This window comes from Dermochelys coriacea, chromosome 6, assembly GCF_009764565.3.
Source record: "Dermochelys coriacea isolate rDerCor1 chromosome 6, rDerCor1.pri.v4, whole genome shotgun sequence".
Classification (NCBI taxonomy): domain Eukaryota; kingdom Metazoa; phylum Chordata; order Testudines; family Dermochelyidae; genus Dermochelys; species Dermochelys coriacea.
In genome coordinates, this window is record NC_050073.1 from 36,058,297 (window position 1) to 36,079,668 (window position 21,372).

The 21,372-nt window shown below is 38.6% G+C and overlaps 1 protein-coding gene across 1 annotated transcript in view; it reads left to right on the plus strand.

The window, feature by feature from the left end:
- Window positions 1-21,372, plus strand: part of CCDC73 (coiled-coil domain containing 73) — a 146,030-nt gene that overhangs the window by 85,358 nt on the left and 39,300 nt on the right. The window contains 4 exon segments of the mRNA XM_043516829.1: window positions 327-406; window positions 8,592-8,720; window positions 9,085-9,144; window positions 14,765-14,869. Of these exon segments, the coding sequence (XP_043372764.1) occupies window positions 327-406; window positions 8,592-8,720; window positions 9,085-9,144; window positions 14,765-14,869 (374 nt within the window).

The following is a 21,372-nucleotide window of genomic DNA, read 5'->3' on the forward strand; positions in this document are numbered from 1 at the left end:
CATCATCATTGGTTAAAATGTTAAGGTTGAAAATTAATTAAAATCCAGCTAATATCCACAATTATATTACACTTTTCTTACAAAAATTCTACCCCTTTGTAAAAACCAAAAGGTTTGAGCTGTACCAGGGTAGTATAAATCAGCCTGATCCTAACTGAGTATTTTAGGCATTACTACAGTAAAACTAAATAATTGAGACATTTGCAACCTTATCTCTTTTTTCACAGAGCTTGTTAATGAAGTTATGTATATATTAAAGTGTATATAATCATATGAAATTTTAAAGGCATGTTTTGAGGATGTATTTGATTTTTTTTTCATTGAAGTGCTGGAAGCACTACAACTTAATAAGAAACTGGCATCAGTGAATAAAAGACAAGAGTCTGAAATAGATAATCTAAAGGAGGTAAGTTCAGTATGTATTTGCCATATGTTTAGTTGGGCTTCTTTGAGGAGCTTCAGTAGAAGTAGTAAGAATAATAACATACAAATTGTAGCGCTATTCTTCATAATGGCTAAGTGGCTAGGACTGGCTCTCAGGATACCTGGGTTCAGTTCCTGGCTCTGTCACTGCTTTCCTGGGTCACCTTGTGCAGTCGCATCCTTCTCTGTGTCTCAGTTCCCCATCTGTAAAATGGGGATAATGCTACTGACCTCCTTTATAAAGTGCTTTGAAATCTGTGGATGTAAAGCACTATATAAGAGGTAGGTATTATGTTAATAATGTATGCTCCCCTTCCTGTGTAAAAAAAAATATGTGGGAGGAAAGCTCATCAAATGTTGGGCAGCTTTGAGGAGTTCCTGGCACATAGGAACTGTCATTGATCATCACTCATCCCAATTTCTTCCTTGCCAATAACTGGCAGGATGGCTTTCTCCTTTGCTCTGTTGCCATTGCCTCCCCCCCCCCCCCCATAGAGAGAAGCAATAGATGGTGCTTTTCAGAGTAGCCAGAAGGAGATAGAACAGTGATTTTTAACCTTTTTTCATTCTTGGACCCCTAAAAGTTTCAAATGGAAATCTTACATAGTCTGCAAATCCCACTTTGAAAGCCACTGTTCTGTGGTAACAACAGCCTTTTGCAGACCCCTTAGACATACTCTGTGGCCTCCCTTCCTGGTTGAAAACCATTGAGATAGAGTATGGCAGTGGTTCTCACTCTGGAGTCTGGGACTCCATGGGGGGGCTGTGAGCAGATTTCAGGGGGTCCACCAAGAGGGCCAGCATTAGACTTGCTGGACCTAGGGTAGAGAGCTGAAGCCCCACCGCATGGGACTGAAATCCCTAGGGCTGCAGCTGAAGCCTGAGCAATGTAGTGTCACTGGGGCCCCAGGCAATTGCCCTGCTTATGCTGGCCCTGTCTTTTATATGCAGAAAACCAGTTCTTGGGCACAAGTGGGCCATGGAGTTTTTATAGCATGTTGGCAGGGCCTCAGGAAGAAAAAGTTTGAGAACTCCTGGCATATGGGGAATGGGCAAAAGAGCACCTATGCCTATAAAAGAAGTCTGGTAGCCTGGGAGAAAAAAAAATATTGCAGCATCACTAAAATAAATGGAGAGCTTTGGGACAAGCGTAACCAAGGTGAATGGGGGGGCATATGGACAGTGGAGCTACACCGCCACTGAGCTCCCTCCTGTCCCTCACACATGCAGAACTATAGTAGTTGCCAGACATCTCTTTGGATTTTCCCTTTCTCCTAAGCAGGTGAGTGAGGCAAGCTAAAAGTGTCAATATGTGTGTCAGGAGGGGCAGTTCTCTCTTCGCTTCTAGCAGCCAATTAAAGGGTAACAGGAGAAAAGCACAGGCAACCCCTGCAATGGTCATATAATTTCATTTTCTGTCCATAATGCCACCTTATTCTTGCTTCCTCCTCCCCATTCCATTTATTTGAAGGGAGGTCCAATAATGTTTTCCCCTTGATCATCAGGCTCCCAGAAAGCTTGGAAGAGAACCAGTTCACTGCTCCACTCCCAATCTCCTTTGGGTTTCTGTTGCACTGATATCTTCAGACAGATGACTTTGTGGTCCTGCTCCTGCTGTTGCTACATGAAACTACTTGTTCAGGAGTCTTGAGACTACTACTTGCAATAGGGAAAATTAGTTATTTAGGAGAGGGATTCAGTTACCATTTAAGTTTGTTTTAATCTGATCAAAATTGGACATTTACTCACTGTGACTCTTGCATTTCTGAAAAGTGAGGTTGATGAGTACAGCAATGCTTTAAAATTCTACCTGCACCTAGTATTGTTTTTCAGTTTTTAATAGAACACACAGCTTCTCATTGTTGAGGTTCATTGGGTTATGATGCCTTTAAAAATCTGGTCCAAAAATCAATTATACCCTGAGATAGACAGTTTAATTAATTGAGACCCTTTTTCATCTTTTCTTTCAGTCTCAAGCTTGTTGCCTATTGCAGACATTTATTTTCTGCTCAGTTTTAATAACAGCAAAGATAAATCACTAATTAAATCTAATTTATTTTTAGTTGCATACTAGAGTATAAGGCACACCTTGAATATTCAAAAATACCAAGTTCCAAAATGACTGTTTGATCCAAAAGATCAGAGCTATGTCTATTGTTAAAATCATACTTAGAAACTTAATGATAAAGCACAACATTGTGAAATTACTCAAAAGGATGTACAAATTATGAAGAGGTTTTATAGCTTTTAGAAAAGGCTTTAGTCCAAATCCGTTATTCAAATGATAATTACATTACACCAAAAATCCACTCCCCAAAAGTAAATGGTTTTGAAAAACAAAACTAAAATGGGGGATTTGTTTTAAAATGGTTAATCTCAACAGCGTGTTTCTCTTTAGAACAAATATAACTAAGTGGTGCACTTTGACCACAGAAGTCTTAATCTTTGAGAAATGAATTTTAGTCTATGTAGAATGGTTCACATTCTCAGGCGGCGGGATCAAAAATTGTATGGAGTCCACGAAACCTGGCTTTTGCATAACTGAGAGGCATACGCTGGAACTGGGGTCTGATCCTGCACTACGTCCAGATTGAGGTTTCATGATAAACCTCAAAATTCCAGAAATGTGTGAATGTAATAGTAAATTGGATTAGTTATTTTGGTTAAAGGAAAAATGCAGAACAATTTTATGAAATAATTATTAGGACTTTTTAATATGTGAGGACAAGAAAATTGTACACTGCATCCAGCAACACAATCGTTCACTGAGATTTTTTTTTCCTCCAGGATTTATTCTTGAGTTTTAGGGGTATAAATTAAAAGAAAATATTTTTATATAAGCAAAAAAAAAGTCTCCTTTCCTCCTTTGACTACCATTTGACTACTTTATAAAGTATCTTGGTTTTCTTGTAAACCTCTAATTGGACCTTCACTCTTCAAATACTTCCTCCATATTTAACACTGGTGGGAGAACTACACAGCAAGTTAACCTGCCTGTTGTTGTTCAAGCAGGAGCCTCACCACCTTCTTGCATATAGTGATGGAAGTGCCATATGCCACAATACAGGCAGGATGTTTACCCATTTTTTAAACAGTTTTACAAGTAAAAAACATCATATAAAATAATTGAGAGTAAGCTGAGTTCCTAAACAAAAAGGATTTGGAAAATTTACACTAGTCATAGAATGTGGTGTATAAAAGCTGTGTATAAAAGAAATTGCTGTTCTGAGAAAAATATACTGAAATTCATGCCTGAGTTCTTTTGTTACTTTTTTAAAAACCTCCCCAATCCCAAAAAACTCAGTAAGTTATTCGGTGTTTGCTGCTTTTTATCCAAACCTTTAAGAGGCTGTTTTCTTGATAATTTGTTACTTTCTAGACAATTTTGGAGAATTCATCACACTTTCTAATTTTGACATTTCATCAAAATGTTGAAATTCAGTAAAAAAAAGAATTTTCAATAAAAATGTTGCAAAAATTGTATCCAGTTTTTGATCGTCTCTGCCATTTAGCAACTTGATTGCTTGTGCACCATTTCTGGTGAGCAAGCAGGTTATACAGTGGTTTTCACTGCATTGCTGCTTTACAATTGTGTAGAGGGCTTCTCAGTTCTGACTACAGACTGGAAATATGGGTCATGTGAAAAGGGAGAGGTGTCAGGATTAAATCATAAATGTTCTGGGCCTGATTCATTTTACTCACGGTCAGTTCGTGCCAGCCTAGCCAGTGCAAAGTGACCACAAAGTGAACCCCTTTGTAGAATAGCTCCACTGTAGCGTAGGGTGTATCTGCAGAAAACACAAAGCAGGCAGGAACCCCCATCACAGTAAAGCTGGGAACAAGCTGGGATCAAGAAGGGGTGTATCCTGCACCCTGGCTATTACCAATAGCTACAAGGCCAAAAGGGTCCTTACATCCAGGGTACAACTCATATGGCTGACCTAACTAGCAGTGGGCTGATTTTGTCTGTGACGGCTCCAGGACCTGAGGGATACAAGCTGTCCATCCCCCTTAGTCCCTGAACCAGCCTCAGTGCTGGAGCAGGTATAAATTTACTACTCTGTGAGCTTTACTCTCAGTGGGCTGTCAGCCATTTTCACAGCCATTAGGAAGTTTAGCCCCAGATCAGGAGTAATTGCTTTCATAGAGTTGCTACTGATAGGAGTCTGAAGCTGGAGAATATAATGTAACTTGTACTTGTAGCCATAAAAGTAAGTTACATCTCCAAGATTAAGAGAATGGCACATACAGAGCCAGGACATTAGATTGGAGCTGTCCAATATGCAACTGTGGTGGCTCCTAAGTTAGATTGGCGCAAGTGTATGTGCCCCAAGCAAAGTGAATCTAATTGGTTTTTAGACAGACTACATATGTTTGTTTGATTACCAAAATTTCTAGAACTGGCCTTGGAACATTGTGAATCTCTTAAAATGACTAGTTTTGCTACTTGGTGTGGGGGGGAATATAACCTTCTCCTGACCTGAACTCCTTTTAATTGCAGACTTGTCTTAACAGGATGTGGCATAGGTTTCATTCTCAATATTTTGTATTTTAGGATATTTGGTTTTAGCTATTACATTTGGCAGGTTTCATTTCAAGTATTTGGTAATGATTATTTCTGAAATGCTTAAATGGAAACTTGGCAAAGATAATAGTTGAAAGAAACAAACACTTAAAAATTATACTGAGCAAGGCTCGAGGAATTCACCACAGAAAATAGTGGAGAGAGGACAACACAAAAGATTGGGGAGAGGGCCACCAGCCAGTTCAAAGGGTCCAGTACCTCAGCTGCATCTCTTAGCTTTCCCATGCAGCAATAGAATGAAACTGATATAATTCTTTGTCAGGTTCACTTTGGTTACAGGGTTCAGAATAGCAGTCCTGAAACCGACTAGTGTCTTGTTATGGTAGAAATCTCTAAGAAATTTAAAAGAAGAAGCTGAAACACTAGAGCTCAGATACAGTAGACTTAGGAATCATAGAAATGTAGGGCTGGAAGAGACTTTAAGATGTCAGTCCAGTCTCCTGCACTGAAGCAGGACCAAGTAAATTGAGACCATTCCTGACAGGTGTTTGTCTAGCCTGTGCTTAAAAATCTCCATTCATGAGGATTCCACAACCTCCTTTGGAAGCCTTATTTAACAACTCTTATAGTTAGAAAATTTTTCCTAATATTTAATCTAAATCTTCCTTGCTGCAGATTAAGCCCATTACTTCTTGTCCTACTTTAGTAGACATGGAAAACAATTGATCATTGTCCTCTTTATAACAGTCGTTAATATATTCGAAGACTGTCCTCAGGTTCCCCCTCAGTCTTCTTTTCTCAAGACTAAATATGCCAAGTTTTTTTAAACTTTTCTTCATACTGAGGGTTTTATTTAAACTTATCATTTTTGTTTGCTCTTCTCTGGACTGTCTTCAATTTATTTACATCTTTTCCTTAAAGTGCAGCACCCAGATTTGGACACAGTTCTCCAGCTGAAGGCTCAGCAGTACTGAGTAGAGAAAGACATTTGCCACCCATGTCTAACGTACAACATTCCTAGTAATACACCCCAGAATATTAGCCTTTTTCACAACTGCTTCACACTGCTGATTCACATTCAATTTGTGATCCATTATAACACCCAGATCTACTACCACCTAGCCAGTTATTTCCCATTTTGTAGTTGGGTGTTTGATTTTTTTCTTCCTAAGTGGTAGTACTTTGCACTAGTCTTTATTGACTTTCATCTTGTTGATTTCAGACCAATTCTCCAATTTGTCAAGGTTGTTTTGAATGCTAATCCTGTTCCCCAAAGTGCTTGTAACCTCTCCCAACTTGGTGTCATCTGCACATTTTATAAGCATACTCTGCACTCCATTATCCAAGTCATTAATGAAAATATTGAATAGAACTGGATCCAGGACTGACTCCTGCAGGACCCCACTAGATACACCATCCCAATTTGACAAAAAACCTTTGATAACTACTCTTTAAGTATGGTCTTTCAACCAGTTGTGTACTGTGTGAAAAGCCTTAATAAAATCAAGATGTATGACATCTACTGCTTCCCTTCATCTACTAGGCCAGGAAGCCTGTCCAAAAAGAAAATTGGGTTGGTTTGGTCCGATTTATTCTTGATAAATCCATGCTGGCTATTTCCTACAACTTATAATTCTCTGGTGCTTACAACTGATTGTTTGGATGAAACCACTGCATCTGTTTACATTTGGTTTGTATTTGGAACATGACTTTTGCAGCCATAAAGGCTAGAAACATAATTATTTTTATTTCAAAACTTAAAATTCTTCATGAAGTGATGGCCTAGGCCCCTGCACTCACCACAGAAAGTTCTCTACTTGCCATTGGTGAGTGGGTTTGTCTCTAGATCTGATAGTTAGTATTTTCTCTATCTACATGGTCAGATATACCAGATTTGCGGTATTGGTACAAAAGAAAATATACATGAATATATATCTTCCTCAGTTAGACCTCCCACTCCTCTACCTAACCTCCAGGGCTGCAATATAAATGTACATAACAGATTTTTTTTTTTTTTAGTGCATGATATGAAGCAAGGACCAAACTGACTACTTTGTAGGATTTTTCTTGTGCATGGCAGTAAATCCTGAGTTTTAGAAAGCATGCAGTATCAGAGCCATAGACAGTATTTGTGCTTGCTTATCCATTGGGATTTATAGTATACAGAATCTAATAACTGTCTCCTATACAGATACTGCATTCAAAAAATTGGCATAGTACTCACTTCCTCAAAGTCAAACCTCTCACACCCTCTTACATTTAATTTTGAAAATATGTTTTGTTACTTGTTGTATAGACCCTTTCAGTAAAAACTAACATAATGAGTATTATCTAATTTTTGTATGAAAAACCTGAAAATTTCCTAATCAGATTTTCAGATTACAAAATATCACATTTCTAAAGTAATACTATTCTCTTTCCTCTCTTCAAATTAAACAAATAATTATACTTTGTCTACGTAAGAGCACTGTAAGTTCACTTATGACTATAGAGTATTAAAGATAATCAAAAATGAATTAATTGGAAGTAGTAGCTATAGTCATATTCTTTCATATAATTCTATATTCATGAATTTCACATGCAAGATAATCTTCATTTTTTCTTTTGCACTGGTATATGATTTTGTCCAGAACAGTTAAACCATTGTTTCTGTGATAAGATGGAATTCCAGTTTTGTAGAGAAAAGTTAAACAGACCAAACATAGTTGCTAGATAAAACTATTACCATTCTGAATGCTTGGTTCACAACTATGGCATCATGAAGAATTCTTGATACTATCTGTGAACAGCATTCATAACCTCTGCTGTTTGTCTGAGTAAACGTCAGAGCGCTCAAGGAGAGAGCGATATTAAACAGACTACCTTGCACCAGAAAGGGAGGGTGGGGGAGAAAAGGGCATAATATTTATGAGTCCAGGAACTATAAGTTGTAATTTAATGAGATCAAAGCATTTGCTGTTTATTTGCTGCACTAGCCGCTTTGGATAAACTAGTTAGAAAACAGATAATGTTTTTTTTAAAAAGTGCAGGATATTTAAAAGATTATAAAGGCTGTAAAATCAAAGGCATATTTTAAATGGAAAATCATGTTGTAAAGGTTTCTGATATTAAATTAATTTAGTGTTCTCTTGAGATTAAGTAATTAATGTTACAGAGAAAGCAAAGATCCCAAAAATTTATGGTCAGTTCCTGTTTTTGCCAGATATCCACTGCTCTTCCTTTTTTCTGCTATTTCCCAGGAGTACCCAGAAGTTGTCATTGGTGTACTAATGGGTACTTTACTCCTGTTGTATGGCTCGGCACAGGCATTCCCTACGAATATCAACTATAATGTAACTCTAGTACTTTTGTAATAGGGAGAGGCAGTAGCAATATTTATACAACCCCTCTTGGTAGATGACTTGATGCTTTCTTTCTTTCTTTCTTTCTTTCTCTCTTTCTTTCTATTTTTATTTTACACTGATAGTTAAAACATAAACTGTCATTACTATTCATTTAATGTATATTACTTAATTTTATTTCTTTTGGTGTTTCTGTACTTTTTTAAAGAAAGGGCACGAGTCAGGATAGTCTAAAGATTTGTCTGTTTTGAATTGCAATGCTGATACTGGATGAACTATTTATGTATGTTTCCTGTGTTAAGGAACTGAAGAAAGTAACTACAGACTTGATAAGGTCCAAGGTCACATGTCAGTACAGGGTGGGAGAAGAAAACATCAATCTTACAGCAAAGGAACAGCAGTTACAAGAACTACAACAAAAAATCAGAATGGTATTCAAGAAGCTCTTAACATTTGTTAGCTAATGTTTCCTATTGCTCATTTAAAGAACACAACTGGAATGATTTCCAAGTGATGCTACATGTTGCTATACAGCTTTGTGAACTGAATATATTTAGTGACAATTACTTGATTTTAAATACTACATTTTCTAGGAAACTAACTAAATTATAAATGTAAGATATATTATGTATAAGATCAAATTTCTTTCAAGCACTAAATTTAATTAAATTAAATAGCTCTAGATAAGGATGAAAAATCAGTTTAATGCAATTTTATTAAAGAAAATATTATTAATAAAGATTGTTGCGTAATATTTTCATACATTACTTAGTGTTCATTTTATATTTTGTTAAGGAAACAGAGATTAATAAAAAGCTCAGTGAAGAAAATGCACATATTAAAGAAGAGAAACAGGTGAGTGGTTAATGCAAATTTGCTGTTTAAAGTTGATTAATAATACTTGTGATCAAAAATATTTGGCTATTTAAGAAATATGTGCAAAACTCTTAATTAACAGTGTTTGGCATTTTACTTTTGAGAATTAATTTAATGTTGATTTTAATAATAAAAACAGGATCTTACTGTTTTTATATCTAATCAATGAATAGGACAAAAATTCTTTTATTAATTTTGTTTTCCACATTATATTTCCAAGTCTTCATTTATGTTTAACTTTCAGTCAAGAGAAACCTGGCATGCCAGTGAAAATAATCTTCTACATATGTATTCAATAAAGATATGCAGTGAGGGTTGTAGAATACTTGTTCCCTCTTTCTGCACACTGGTACCCAACAAATTACTTGCATTTCACTGGTAGTCCATCCAGTAAAAATTGGGATCATGTGTCAAGCATCCAAATAAACTACTCAAACACACACACTGACTGTAATAGCAGTGTACTGCACTGCTTTGCAGGATCTCATGTAAAAGTGATCTTTTCTTAGGCCATAAAAGACTCCCTCCCCATAGGTCATTAATACTAGGCATGTCAAAGAAGTGATATACTTCTTCTCAGGGAGGGGAAAGAACAGAATACTGACCACTTTACCCATTAAAGGGTGATCTAGCAGTACCATCACAGTTTCAGAAGACTGTATTTTGACTTTGTTTTTGAAGAATGCTTGACAGTAGAACTAGAAAAAATAGGTAATGGATGCTTATGAGAGTTTAATTTAATGACTCTCACAGCCCTTAGTTGTGCTAAAAATACACCATGGGGTGATGCTTTCAGTCTGGTGTATGCGTATGTTTGTATCATTTGGGAGTATGGTCAAGTATTCCCATTTAAAAAAATAAATCCACTAAGAGCCTCCTGCCTCCAATCCAAAAAAGCCACTATGGCTAAAAACCCATAAAGAAACAGGTAGAGACAAAAGGTATCTTTTTAAAAATTCGAAGTCAGATCCTACTCTGATAAATAAAAATCAACTCTGGCGAGCCAAGAGCAAAACTGTAATTAGGCAGGGCAAAAAAGATTTGAAGAGCACCTAGCAAAAGACAAACTAACAACAAATTTTTTTGCAAGTACATGAAAAGCAGGAAGCCTGTCAAACTCAGTGGCACCACTGGATGATCAACATGCACTCAAAGAAGATGAGGCCATTGCAGAGAAGTTAAATGAATTCTGTGCATCAGTCTATACTGCAGAGGATGTGAGGGAGATGCCCACATCTGAGCCATTCTTTTTAGGTAACAGATCTGAGGAACTCTCCCAGACTGAAGTGTCATTAGAGGAGGTTTTGGAACAAATTGAGGAATTAATGAGTAATAAGTAACCAGGACCAGATGGTATTAACCTAGGAGTTCTGAGGGAACTCTCATATGAAATTGCATAACTACTAACCGTGGCATATAACCAGTCACTTAAGTCAGCCTCTGTACCAGTAGACTGGAAAAATAGCTAATTTGACACCAATTTTTTTTTAAGATTCTAGAGGTGAACCTGGCAATTACAAACTGGTAAGCCCAACTTCAGTACCCGGCAAATTGGTTGAAACTATAGTAAAGAACAGAATTATCAGACACTTAGATGGACACAATATGCTGGGGAAGAGTCAATGTGTTGTGAAAGGAAATCATGCCTCAACAACCTATTAGAACTCTGTGGGGGGGGTCAACAAACATGTGGACAACAAACATGATCTAGTGCATATAGCGTACTTGGACTTTCTGCAAGCCTTTGACTAAGTCCGTCACCAAAGGCTCTTAAGCAAAGTAAGCAGTCATGGGATAACAGGGAAGGTCCTCTTATGGATCAGTAACTGGTTAAAAGACAGGAAACAGAGTAAGAATAAATGATCAGTTTTCACAGTGGAGAGAGATAAATAGCAGGGACCCTCAAGGATATGTATTGGGACCATTGCTGTTCAACATATTCATAAATGATCTGGAAAAAGGGGTAAACAGTGAGGTGGCAAAGTTTGCAGATGTTACTAACCTACTCAAAGTAGATCCAAAGTAGACTGTGAAGAGTTACAAAGAGATCTCACAAAACTGGATGACCGGGCAACAAAATGACAGATGAAATTCAATGTTGGTAATACACCTTGAAAAACATAATCCCAAATATACATACAAAATGATGGAGTCTAAATTAACTGTTAACACTCAAGAAAGAGATCTTGGATTCATTGTGAATCGTTCTCTGAAAACATGTGTTCAATGTGCAGCAGCAGACAGAAAAGCTAACAGAATGTTAGGAACCATTAGGAAAGTGAGGGATAAGAAGACAGAAAATATCATAATGACACTATATAAATAATGGTATGCCCACACCTGGAATAATGCATGCAGTTCTGGTTGCCCCATCTCAAAAAAAGAATATATTAGATGTGCAAAGGGGACAAAGAAGGGCAACAAAAATGGATTATGGGTATGGAACAACTTCCATATGAGGAGAGATTAAAAAGACTGGGTCTGTCCAGCTTGGAGAAGAGAAAACCAAGGGGAATATGATAGATGTCTAGAAATCATGAATGCTGTAGAGGAAGTAAATAAAGTGTTATTTACTCTTTCACATAACACATGAACCAGGTGTCACACAAATCACTAGGCAGCAGGTTTAAAACAAATAAGGAAGTACTCTTCAACACAACACACAGTACTTGTGGAATTCATTGCCAGGGGATATTGTGAAGGCTGAAAGTATAACTGGTGTTATAAAAAAGAGTTAGATCAGTTCATGGCTAGGTCCGTTGATGGCTGGTAGCCAAGATGGTCAGGGATGCTCTGGGTGTCTCTAAACCTCTGACCGCTAGAAGTTGGGCCTGGCTGACAGAGAGTGAATCATTCAATAAATTGCCCTGTTCTAGTCACTCCCTCTGAAGCATGTGGCACCCGGCCAGTGTTGGAAGACAGGATACTGGGCAAGGTGGACCATTGGTCGGACCCCGTATGGCCATTCCTTATGTTGATGGTGCCCACTTGTTATGGAATGTTAAAATATTTTCAGTTTTTGCTTTTTGCTACTTATGTTTTGAATTGCTATTTTGTTTGTTTAGTTTTTGCTTATTTTGGAATAGATCTCAAAAGTAGAAGAAATCTTTCTTGATCATAGGATGGGATATATAGTTTTACTTCACACTTTCTCCAGGAACTTGTGTTAGAAATCCTGTTCATTGTATTCATATATACAGAGCTGACTTCAGTCAGCATTGGATGAGCCCTTAAGCATTATCTAGGTGTATGACAAAATATACTATGATAGTGGAAAGGCAGTGTTGCCTAAATGACAGAGCACTGCACTGGACTCAGGAGCCCTGGGTTCTTTTCCTGACTCTTCCACTGGCCTGCTGGACTTTGGGTAACTCATGTCACCTCTCTGTGCCTCATTTTTCCCATCTGTAAAATGGAGATGATATTGACCTTCCTTTGTAAAGAACTTTGAGAACCATTGATGAAAAATTCTGTGCAAGAGCTAGGGTATTGTATTTACAATAGAACTTTTTTTTTAAAAGTAGTGTAGGATCTGATTTTCTTTCAGATCTCCACTGGTCTCTAATTTTTGTGTGTACAGATGCTAGTACTTAAACATTTAGTTACCTGATTTGCCTGGAAAAAGAGACTACCTACAGCATATGAAAGTCAGAAAACTTTCCATTTGGAGATAAATTAATGTATGAGTCTCTTTTCAATTCCATTCAACATTTAAGAATATTTTCTATCCCAAATCAGTTATGTCACATATTGCATCTGTGCAAATCATTTACTAGTAGCTACTGGATTAGTGTTTAGGAGCATGTTCTGTAGGGATTTGTGTGTGTGTGTATATATATATATTGCTTGTTTAGGTCATTCTCTCTATCTTGGGACCTTCAGAAATGTGTCTTACATATTGTTTCATGTAAAGTGGCTTTATTTTTTCCATCACATCTGCTTTCTAAGTTAGCTAGCAGGCTTTGTCAACAGAGAGTCACCATTTTAATGAGTTTTATGAAGATACGGTGGTCTTTTTAAAATCAGTCTACATTCTTCAGGGTGGATCCCAGATTTACACCTTAATCAACCCATTATTTGGGTGGTCCTCTTTTTCAGATCTTATTTTCTTGAGATGAAGACATCCTTCAGAAGATATAGTCCTGCAGTCTTTAAATTCCATCTGTCTTGGAGAGGCATTTCCTGCCATTTCGAGTGTATTCCATTCAATAACACTGACTTCTTCTTAAAAAGACAATCTCTCTCTGCAGGACAGGAGAAATTTTAAGACTCTAGGATTGTAGTATAATAGGAGCTCTTCAGGAGTAAGGTAGTGTACTGGGTTAGTGTACTGGCTTTTCACCTATGCAGATCTGGCTCAAAATTTTTGTCACAAAAAGAAATTAATTTGGTGGTTTCATCTTGTTTAAACTGTGGTGTAGACGTTCAGGCTGCAACCTGGGTTCTAGGAGCCTGCAAGGTGGGAGGGTCCCAGAGCTCACGAGCCCAAATGCTTACACCGTAATTAAACAGCCCTGTAAGCCTGAGGCAGCTGGCAGAGATCAGCCGCAGGTGTCTAATTGCAGTGTAGCTATACCTTCTGTTTACCATGACACAAAAACACCACAAATTGGGCATAAGATTCTTAGGAGAATCCCAAAACTGGAAGAGCAGCAGGGATATTGCAAGTCAGAACTGTAGTTTGCATTAGTAAGCTGGAGAAGAAATTTACACAGTATTACATGGCACTTAAGTGAGAGCTACTAGTCCCTCACCAGCATGATATTAAATCCCGAAGAGCCACACTTTGAACCCTATACAGTGGTGAGTAGTTACTCTTGGGAATTCCTGTGAAGTCAATGGAATACTTGTGTGAATAACTGCTCACCACTGTCAGTAAGGGATTCAAATCTGGCCCTAAATTAATCTCAAATTTTAAAAAATGTGTGTATTATTTTTAGTTCCAATGGACCCATCATTGTAGCATCCTGGGGGGATATACCCCCAAAAGATTAGATTCTAGCTGCAAAGTCTGATAAACCTGAACTGTACCACAACATTCTGATGTTCATGTCATAATACACCATTACTGTATGTAATTCCAGCCCAGTAGAGTCTACATTCAGAAGATGGAGAACAGTTTTCAGGGTCATCCATTTGTGAAAATGGTTGCCTATTTCCTCTGGGGTCTTCCAAACTGGCAGTGTGATATATTGCTGTAACATTACTCTGCCAAATGTGCTGAACTCAAAACTGAAGTGCACAATGAATTTGGCTCATTTAAACATGTCTTGTTCAGATGGGCCCAAAACTGTTACTGAACTGTTCATCAAGTGGTATCATATAAGAAAATACCTTAAGAACATTACTGTTATATTGTTCCACAGAAAAAGGGTACAGAGGAGATGAGTTGCTCTTCCATCTTCCACCAACCTCCTCCCAAAACTGATTATACTGTGATATAGTGATATTAATGTAAATTATGTAATTTATTAACTGAGGAAAGAACACATTTGTTAATCAAAAATAAAGTACTTGTAAAACATCCATTATTATCTTTATGCTCAAACTTCACAAACTAAACAGATTTAATATACCATGATTTGTTTATTTTCATAAGGAGATTATCAGTTCTCTACAACATATGCAGCAGCTGCTTCAGCGACTGACCCAAACAAATGTCAGAATGGAAAGTGAATTGAATGCACTGAAAGAAGACTATCAGGTCAGATTTTCTTGATTATACAATCTACTACTACCTGCCGTATACTTTTGAAGAATGTAGGGCTGTTAAGACATCAGAATGCTTTTCAGAACTTTTGACCTCCTATCCTCTGGTCCCTCAGCTCCTTAACTGTCAGTATGAACCTTGAAACCACCGTGTAGTTCCTATTCCCTAAATTCCTCAACCAAAAAAGATGGCTGCCAATTTTCATCAATTTGTCTCCGGAGGAAAAAGCAAATCTTAGTTACCCTCAAGACTGTTGTTTAGTTAAGTGATTTTGTTGTTTGTTTTTTTGTTTTGTTTTTTTTTTTAAAGAGTTTGTGTTGGGTTTTTTTTAGAAATTTGCAGCTCTGAAAATCAAAGGGGCAAGATCCTGTCCTCAATTTCAGCAAGGCAAAAGGGCTGGCATAATGACATCCGAAACATAGTGCCACCTTCCCTCACTGTCCTTGGCATAGGCTTCATGTTAAAAGTGGTGAAGGGGCAGGTCAGAGTATGCTGAATTTGACAGAATTAAACCACCTTCAATGAGTGGCGGTAGCTGTGTCAACAGGAGAGCTCTCTCCCATCAGCGTAGAGCAGCTACACAAGTGATCTTACAGCAACGGAGCTGTGCCGTTGTAAGGTCTCTAGTGTTGACATAGCCTATCTATCTATCTAAAGGTATAGAACCATTTACACACATAAAGGGGATTGCAGTGAACAAAAAGCTCAGATATTCCTAACTTCCAACTTGTAGCAGAAGAAAATCTCAAATCAAAGACACACCTGAATTGGAGCACTCATAGGGAAACCACTGAAAGAAGAAGAAATAATAATACATTTCTGTTTGAACTGTGAAAGTGATTCTAGCTCCCAATCAGTATATGTAGCTACTAAAAAACCCAAAACCCCACAACTTTCAAAACTGGAACTAATCGATATCCTACTTGAAAGTCTCCGCAAGAGGCTAATGAGTGACTGGAGCTTAAAATATCCCCTCACCCTGTGCACACTACCACTGATGCCAGCAGAATTTATGTTGGTCAGAGGTGTGTTTTTTCCACACCCTCAGCAACATAAGTTTTGCCAAAATAAGTGATAGTGTAAACATGGCCTTAGTCATAAGTTTTCCATAATGTTTCCTTTAAAAAAAAAAAAAAAAAACCACAAATCCTTATTTCTGTGTGAGATTTCCTGCTACTAAGTCAATCCCTTAGAGTAGAACAAAAGTCTCCAGGTTTTAATAACTGTCCATCTCGTAAGGCAGTGATGCTCATTATGCCTTGATGAGAGGCATATCTCTCAGGAATGTGCAAGTCATTCTCAAGCAGAATACAGAACATAAGAGAGACTTGCTTGATTTATTTTTGCTGGAGAGGTCATACATCCCTCTTCATGTCCTGGAGTGGCTGGGAATGAAAACTCTAAGCAGTCCTCTTCAAAAGTACTGCTGTCAGCTCTGTAGCTCGTAGCTCTGAGCGTCACATCTTCAAGAAAGTCTCTTCTTCAACTGGTAAAACTTCTGAGGTTAGGGAAAGAAAGGAGCAACCACTCCTCTAAGGGCATAAATCCAGGTCATCATCAACATGTCCTAGCTTAAAGAGGCAGAATTCCTCTTGCTCTGCCACAGAATAGGGTAGCTCAGGGCATAGGTAGGGTCCATTTGGCACTGATGCAGCACTGGTTATTTTATGCCAATTACAGCTGTTGCAGAATGTCATTGTGTGAGCGCTCCCTTATGGCCTTAGAGGTGGCCTTGCAAATGACTCCTGCCTCAGTTGTCCTCCTTCCACAGGCTTCTTCAGTAACTCACCAACCCTTTCTCTATTCACACTGTCAGGGTTCCCTCCCTACTCTGAACTCTGGGGTACAGATGTGGGGACCCGAATGAAAGACCCCTAAACTTATTTCTACCAGCTTAGGTTAAAAACTTCCCCAAAGTACAAATCCCTTCTTGTCCTTCGACGGTATTTGATGCCACCACAAGGTGAGTTAGACAAAGATTCAAGAAAAGTAACCACTTGGACTTCCTATTCCCCAAAATATTCCCCTCAAGTCCCTTCACCCCTTTCCGGGGAGGCCTGAGAATAATATCCTTACTAATTGGTACAGGTGAGCACAGACCAATCCCTGTTTTAGGACACTAAAACCAATCAGATTCTTAAAAAAAACCCAGAACTTTATATAAAGAAAAAAAAGTAAAGAAGCCCCTTGTAAAATCAGGATGGAAGGTAATTTTACAGGGTAATCAGATTCAAAACACAGAGGATTCCCTCTAGGCAAAACTTGAAAGTTACAAAAAACAGGGAATAACACTCCTCCAAGCATAGGGAAAATTCACAAGCTAAAACAATAGATAATCTAATGCATTTCCTTGCTATTAACTTACTATTTCTGTAATTTAGATGCATCATTCAGTAGGAGCTGGATTACTTGCTTGGTCTCTCTCTTTGTCTCCGGAGAGAACACACACAGAGTACAAAAAACAAGCCTCCCCCATTTGAAAGTATCTTCTTTCCCATTGGTCCTTCTGGTCAGGTGCCAACTAGGTTAATTGAGCTGATTAACCCCTTACAGGTAAGGGGATTCTGTACCTCTGGCCACAGGGGATTTTATATTACTGCATACATAAAAAGAAAAGGAGTACTTGTGGCACCTTAGAGACTAACAAATTTATTAGAGCATAAGCTTTTGTGAGCTACAGCTCACTTCAGCTCACGAAAGCTTATGCTCTAATAAATTTATTAGTCTCTAAGGTGCCACAAGTTCTCCTTTTCTTTTGCGAATACAGACTAACACGGCTGCTACTCTGAAACCTGCATACATAAAGGTTGTTATCCTTCCATTTATATTTGACACACTCTCTCTCTTGGATTGTAATAGATTAAAATTAACAAACATTCAAAGTAAGTTCTTAAGTCCATCCTCAAGTTCATCCATTTACACCTTATCAGGTCACTGCCAAGCATTTCCTGCCTGTACTCTCCCCAAGTCCTATGCTTCAACTCAGAAAGCTGCAGGGCTGGCTAAGCTTGGTGTACTCCTTGATTGTCATTCATTGAATATGGTGGTTTGAGGGCTAACATCATTCTTAGACTGTTTGGACTGGTGATAGACCAATCCGTATGTGTATGGAGTTCAGTTTGCTCCCTATCAACTGACCTGAGTTTGGTTATGGATGCTTCTGCCCTAGCTTGGGGGGCCCACCTGAGATCTCAGTAGATTCAAAGGCTCTGGTCTAGCCAGGATTTAGCTCTCCATATAATGCAAGAGTTGAAAGTCTGTCATCTAGCTTGCCACACTTCCTTCCCCATATCAAGGGAAGGAATTTGCTAGTACTTATGGTCAACATGCAGATATGTTCTGTTTGAACAGAGAGGGGCTAGATCAAACACTTCTTTCCCAAGAGGCAATGCTGCTTTGGGACTTCTGTGAAACCAACTCAATCCATCTCAAGCCTCCCACCTTTCGGTGCCCAGAACAATCTGCAGAACTACTGAACAGGTTTTTCACTAGTCACTGTGAGTGTTCTCTGCCCAGATATAGTCAGATTTCTTTCCAACTGTGTGCAACCTGCATGAACAGGAAGTGTAATCCATTTTATTCTCTAGCACAATCTCTGATGGACGCTTTCCTATTTCCCTGAAAATACAAAATCATGTACACACATTCTCTGGTTCCGCTCCTTCACAGAGTGTTGTTAAAATCAAGCAGAACCATGCTTGAGTGATACACATAGTATTGCTTTTCCACTGCGGAGCCTCTCAAACTAGGGCTCTATTGACACTACAAGTCGACCCAGACGTGATATCACAGGACCACAGTCATCTCCATTACATCCAGAAGGTCCTTTATACAGTCTGGATGCTCCATGATTAACACCTCAGGAGGAAATCTGTTCAAAGGAGTTGCAAATAATCATCTTGAATAGTAGAAGCCTTAGACTAGGTAGTTTGATCTGTTGAAATGGAAGAGTCCTCTCTGTCTGGTCCACAATAAGGGGTTTTCAATACAACATGTGGTGGGACTATTTGTTATACCTGAAACAGCAAAGTCTTGACATTAGTTCTGCCAGGGTTCACCTAACAGCTATCTTGGCTTTCAACCTCCTGGATTTACATAGGACTGGAGAAAACAGAGCGATTATCTATCAGGATTTTGAAGGGTCTGGACCGGTTATATCCCCAAGTTAGAGGATCCTATTCCCCTTGTGATTTAAACTTAGTACTAGCAAAACTAATGGATTCTCCCTTTGTACTGCTGACTACCTGTTCATTGTTCCATCTTTCAATGAGGTAGCCTTTTTGGTGGCAATTAACCTCAGCAAGAAAAGTAGGTGGATTGAGTCTCTGATACCTGAAACACCATATGCAGTCTCTACAAGGACAAGGTATGCCCTATGCCCTCATCCAAAGTTTTTCACCAAAATGGTTTCTCACTTCCACATCCGTCAGGCAATATTACGAATATTAAAAATATAAATATAAAAAATATAAATATATATTTATATTAAATATAAATATAAAAATATATACGAATTTTCTTCCAACGTTTCATGCTCATATGCATAAGGAGAGACTCTATATGTTGGATGTTAGCAGAGCATTTTAGCATTTTACTTGACAGGAGTAAATCATTTAGCTCATCCTCGCAATTGTTCATGGAAGTTGCAGACAGGATGAAGGACCTTCCAATCTCTTCTCAAAGAATTCCATCATGGATCTCCTCCTGTATATCATTGTGCTATGACATGGCCAATATAACTCCATTGAACAGGATGTTAGCACTTCTAACCAGAGCAATGCAGCTTTTCTAGCTTATTTTGGACATTTGTAGACCTGCAACTTGGTCTTCATTTTGCATACTGTTGTTTCTCATGCCATCTCTCAACAGTCTAGAGATGATGCAAGATTTGGAATGTAGTCCTTTAATTATTATTCAGGTAGACTCTGATCCTACCTCTAGATTGAAATGCTTGAGTCTCATCTGAAGTGGAATGGACATGGGCAATCACTTGCAGAAGAAAAACTGCTACTAACCTGTAATTATTATTCATTGATTTGCAATGCTAGTCTAATCCATGTCTCACCCTCCTTCCTCTGTATATTGGAGTCTGTTTGGTAAGAGGGAACTGAGGGGGGATCAAGGGTAGATCAGCCCTTTATATTATTATGCAGCAGCATGAGGCAGTAGAGGGGGCATGTGCCACCCCTATGAGTACCCTAAGGGAAAAATCTGATGCTAGTGAACTGGTGTGCACACACCTAAAGTGGAATGGATACATGCAACACATCTCAAAGAACAAAGCTTAGCGCTCAGGGCCATTTGCTGGACTTGCGCAGCATTCCTTCCACTTCTGAAAAGGTTAACCATTCAGATTATGACAGACACCACCATGGAGATATTTTATATCAACAGGCAAGGGGAAGCAAGATCCACCCCCCTTTGTCAAGAAGCTGTGTGTCTATAGAATTTCTGCATTTGACATTAAATTACCCTAAAAGCCTTTCACTTACAAGGCTTGCAGAATGTTCTGGAAGACCACCTGAGGAAGCAATCTGGAAGTAACTGCATGTGATCAGTAAAAGATACCATCATACCGGATATTTTCACCAGATAGGGGGATCTGTTGCAATGAAAGAGAACAAGAAATGTCTGAGATTCTGCTCCGGAGGAGTCAGGGCCAGGGTTCTCTGTCAGATGTGTTGCTGATCCCCAGGGCTCTAGAGTAATGTATGTATACCCTCCAATCCCATTAGTTGAAAGAATCATCAGGAAATTCAGACAGGAATCAGCCCGATGATCATACTGGCATTGGTCTTGCTAAGGCAGGTCAGTCTCAGACTTGATGAATCTCTCCAATTAACCTCCAGTCCAACTACCTCTCCAGCCAGATGTAATCTCCCAGACAGAGGGGCAAATCTTCCATCTTGATCCAACCTTTCTGAACCTCACTGCATGGATGCTGGCTGGTCAACAGCAGTGGAAGGGAGCATCTCTTTATGGGTCGAGACTATACTTAACTACAGTAGAAAGGCAAACACACTCCGCCAAATGGAAGAGATTTATTATCTGCGCTCAGCAACATCAATTATCTCCAACTGATACTCAGATACCTGCTATACTAGACTACCTCTTGTCCTGGAAGAATTCAAGACTGTCTGTGATCTCTTTAAGGGTACACTGACAGCCATTTCAATTCACCAGCCTTCTATTCCAAATCATTCAATATTCTGACACCTTACAGTAGCTAGAATCCTGAAAGGCATTATGTGGGTGCAATCTTCCAATGAGGGAGCCCTCCCCCTTCCTGAGACCTCAACCTAGTGCTGACTGGGTTAATGGGTCCACATTTTGAGCTCCTCACAACACATTCCATTTTCCACCTATCTATCAAAACAGCCATCCTCATAGCGATACCATCTGCTCGAGGGGTGGGAGAGATACAAGCACTCATTGTTTGATCTCCATACACTGTATTTCAAGGACAGGGTGACTTTGAAGCCTCACCAAAAGTTTTT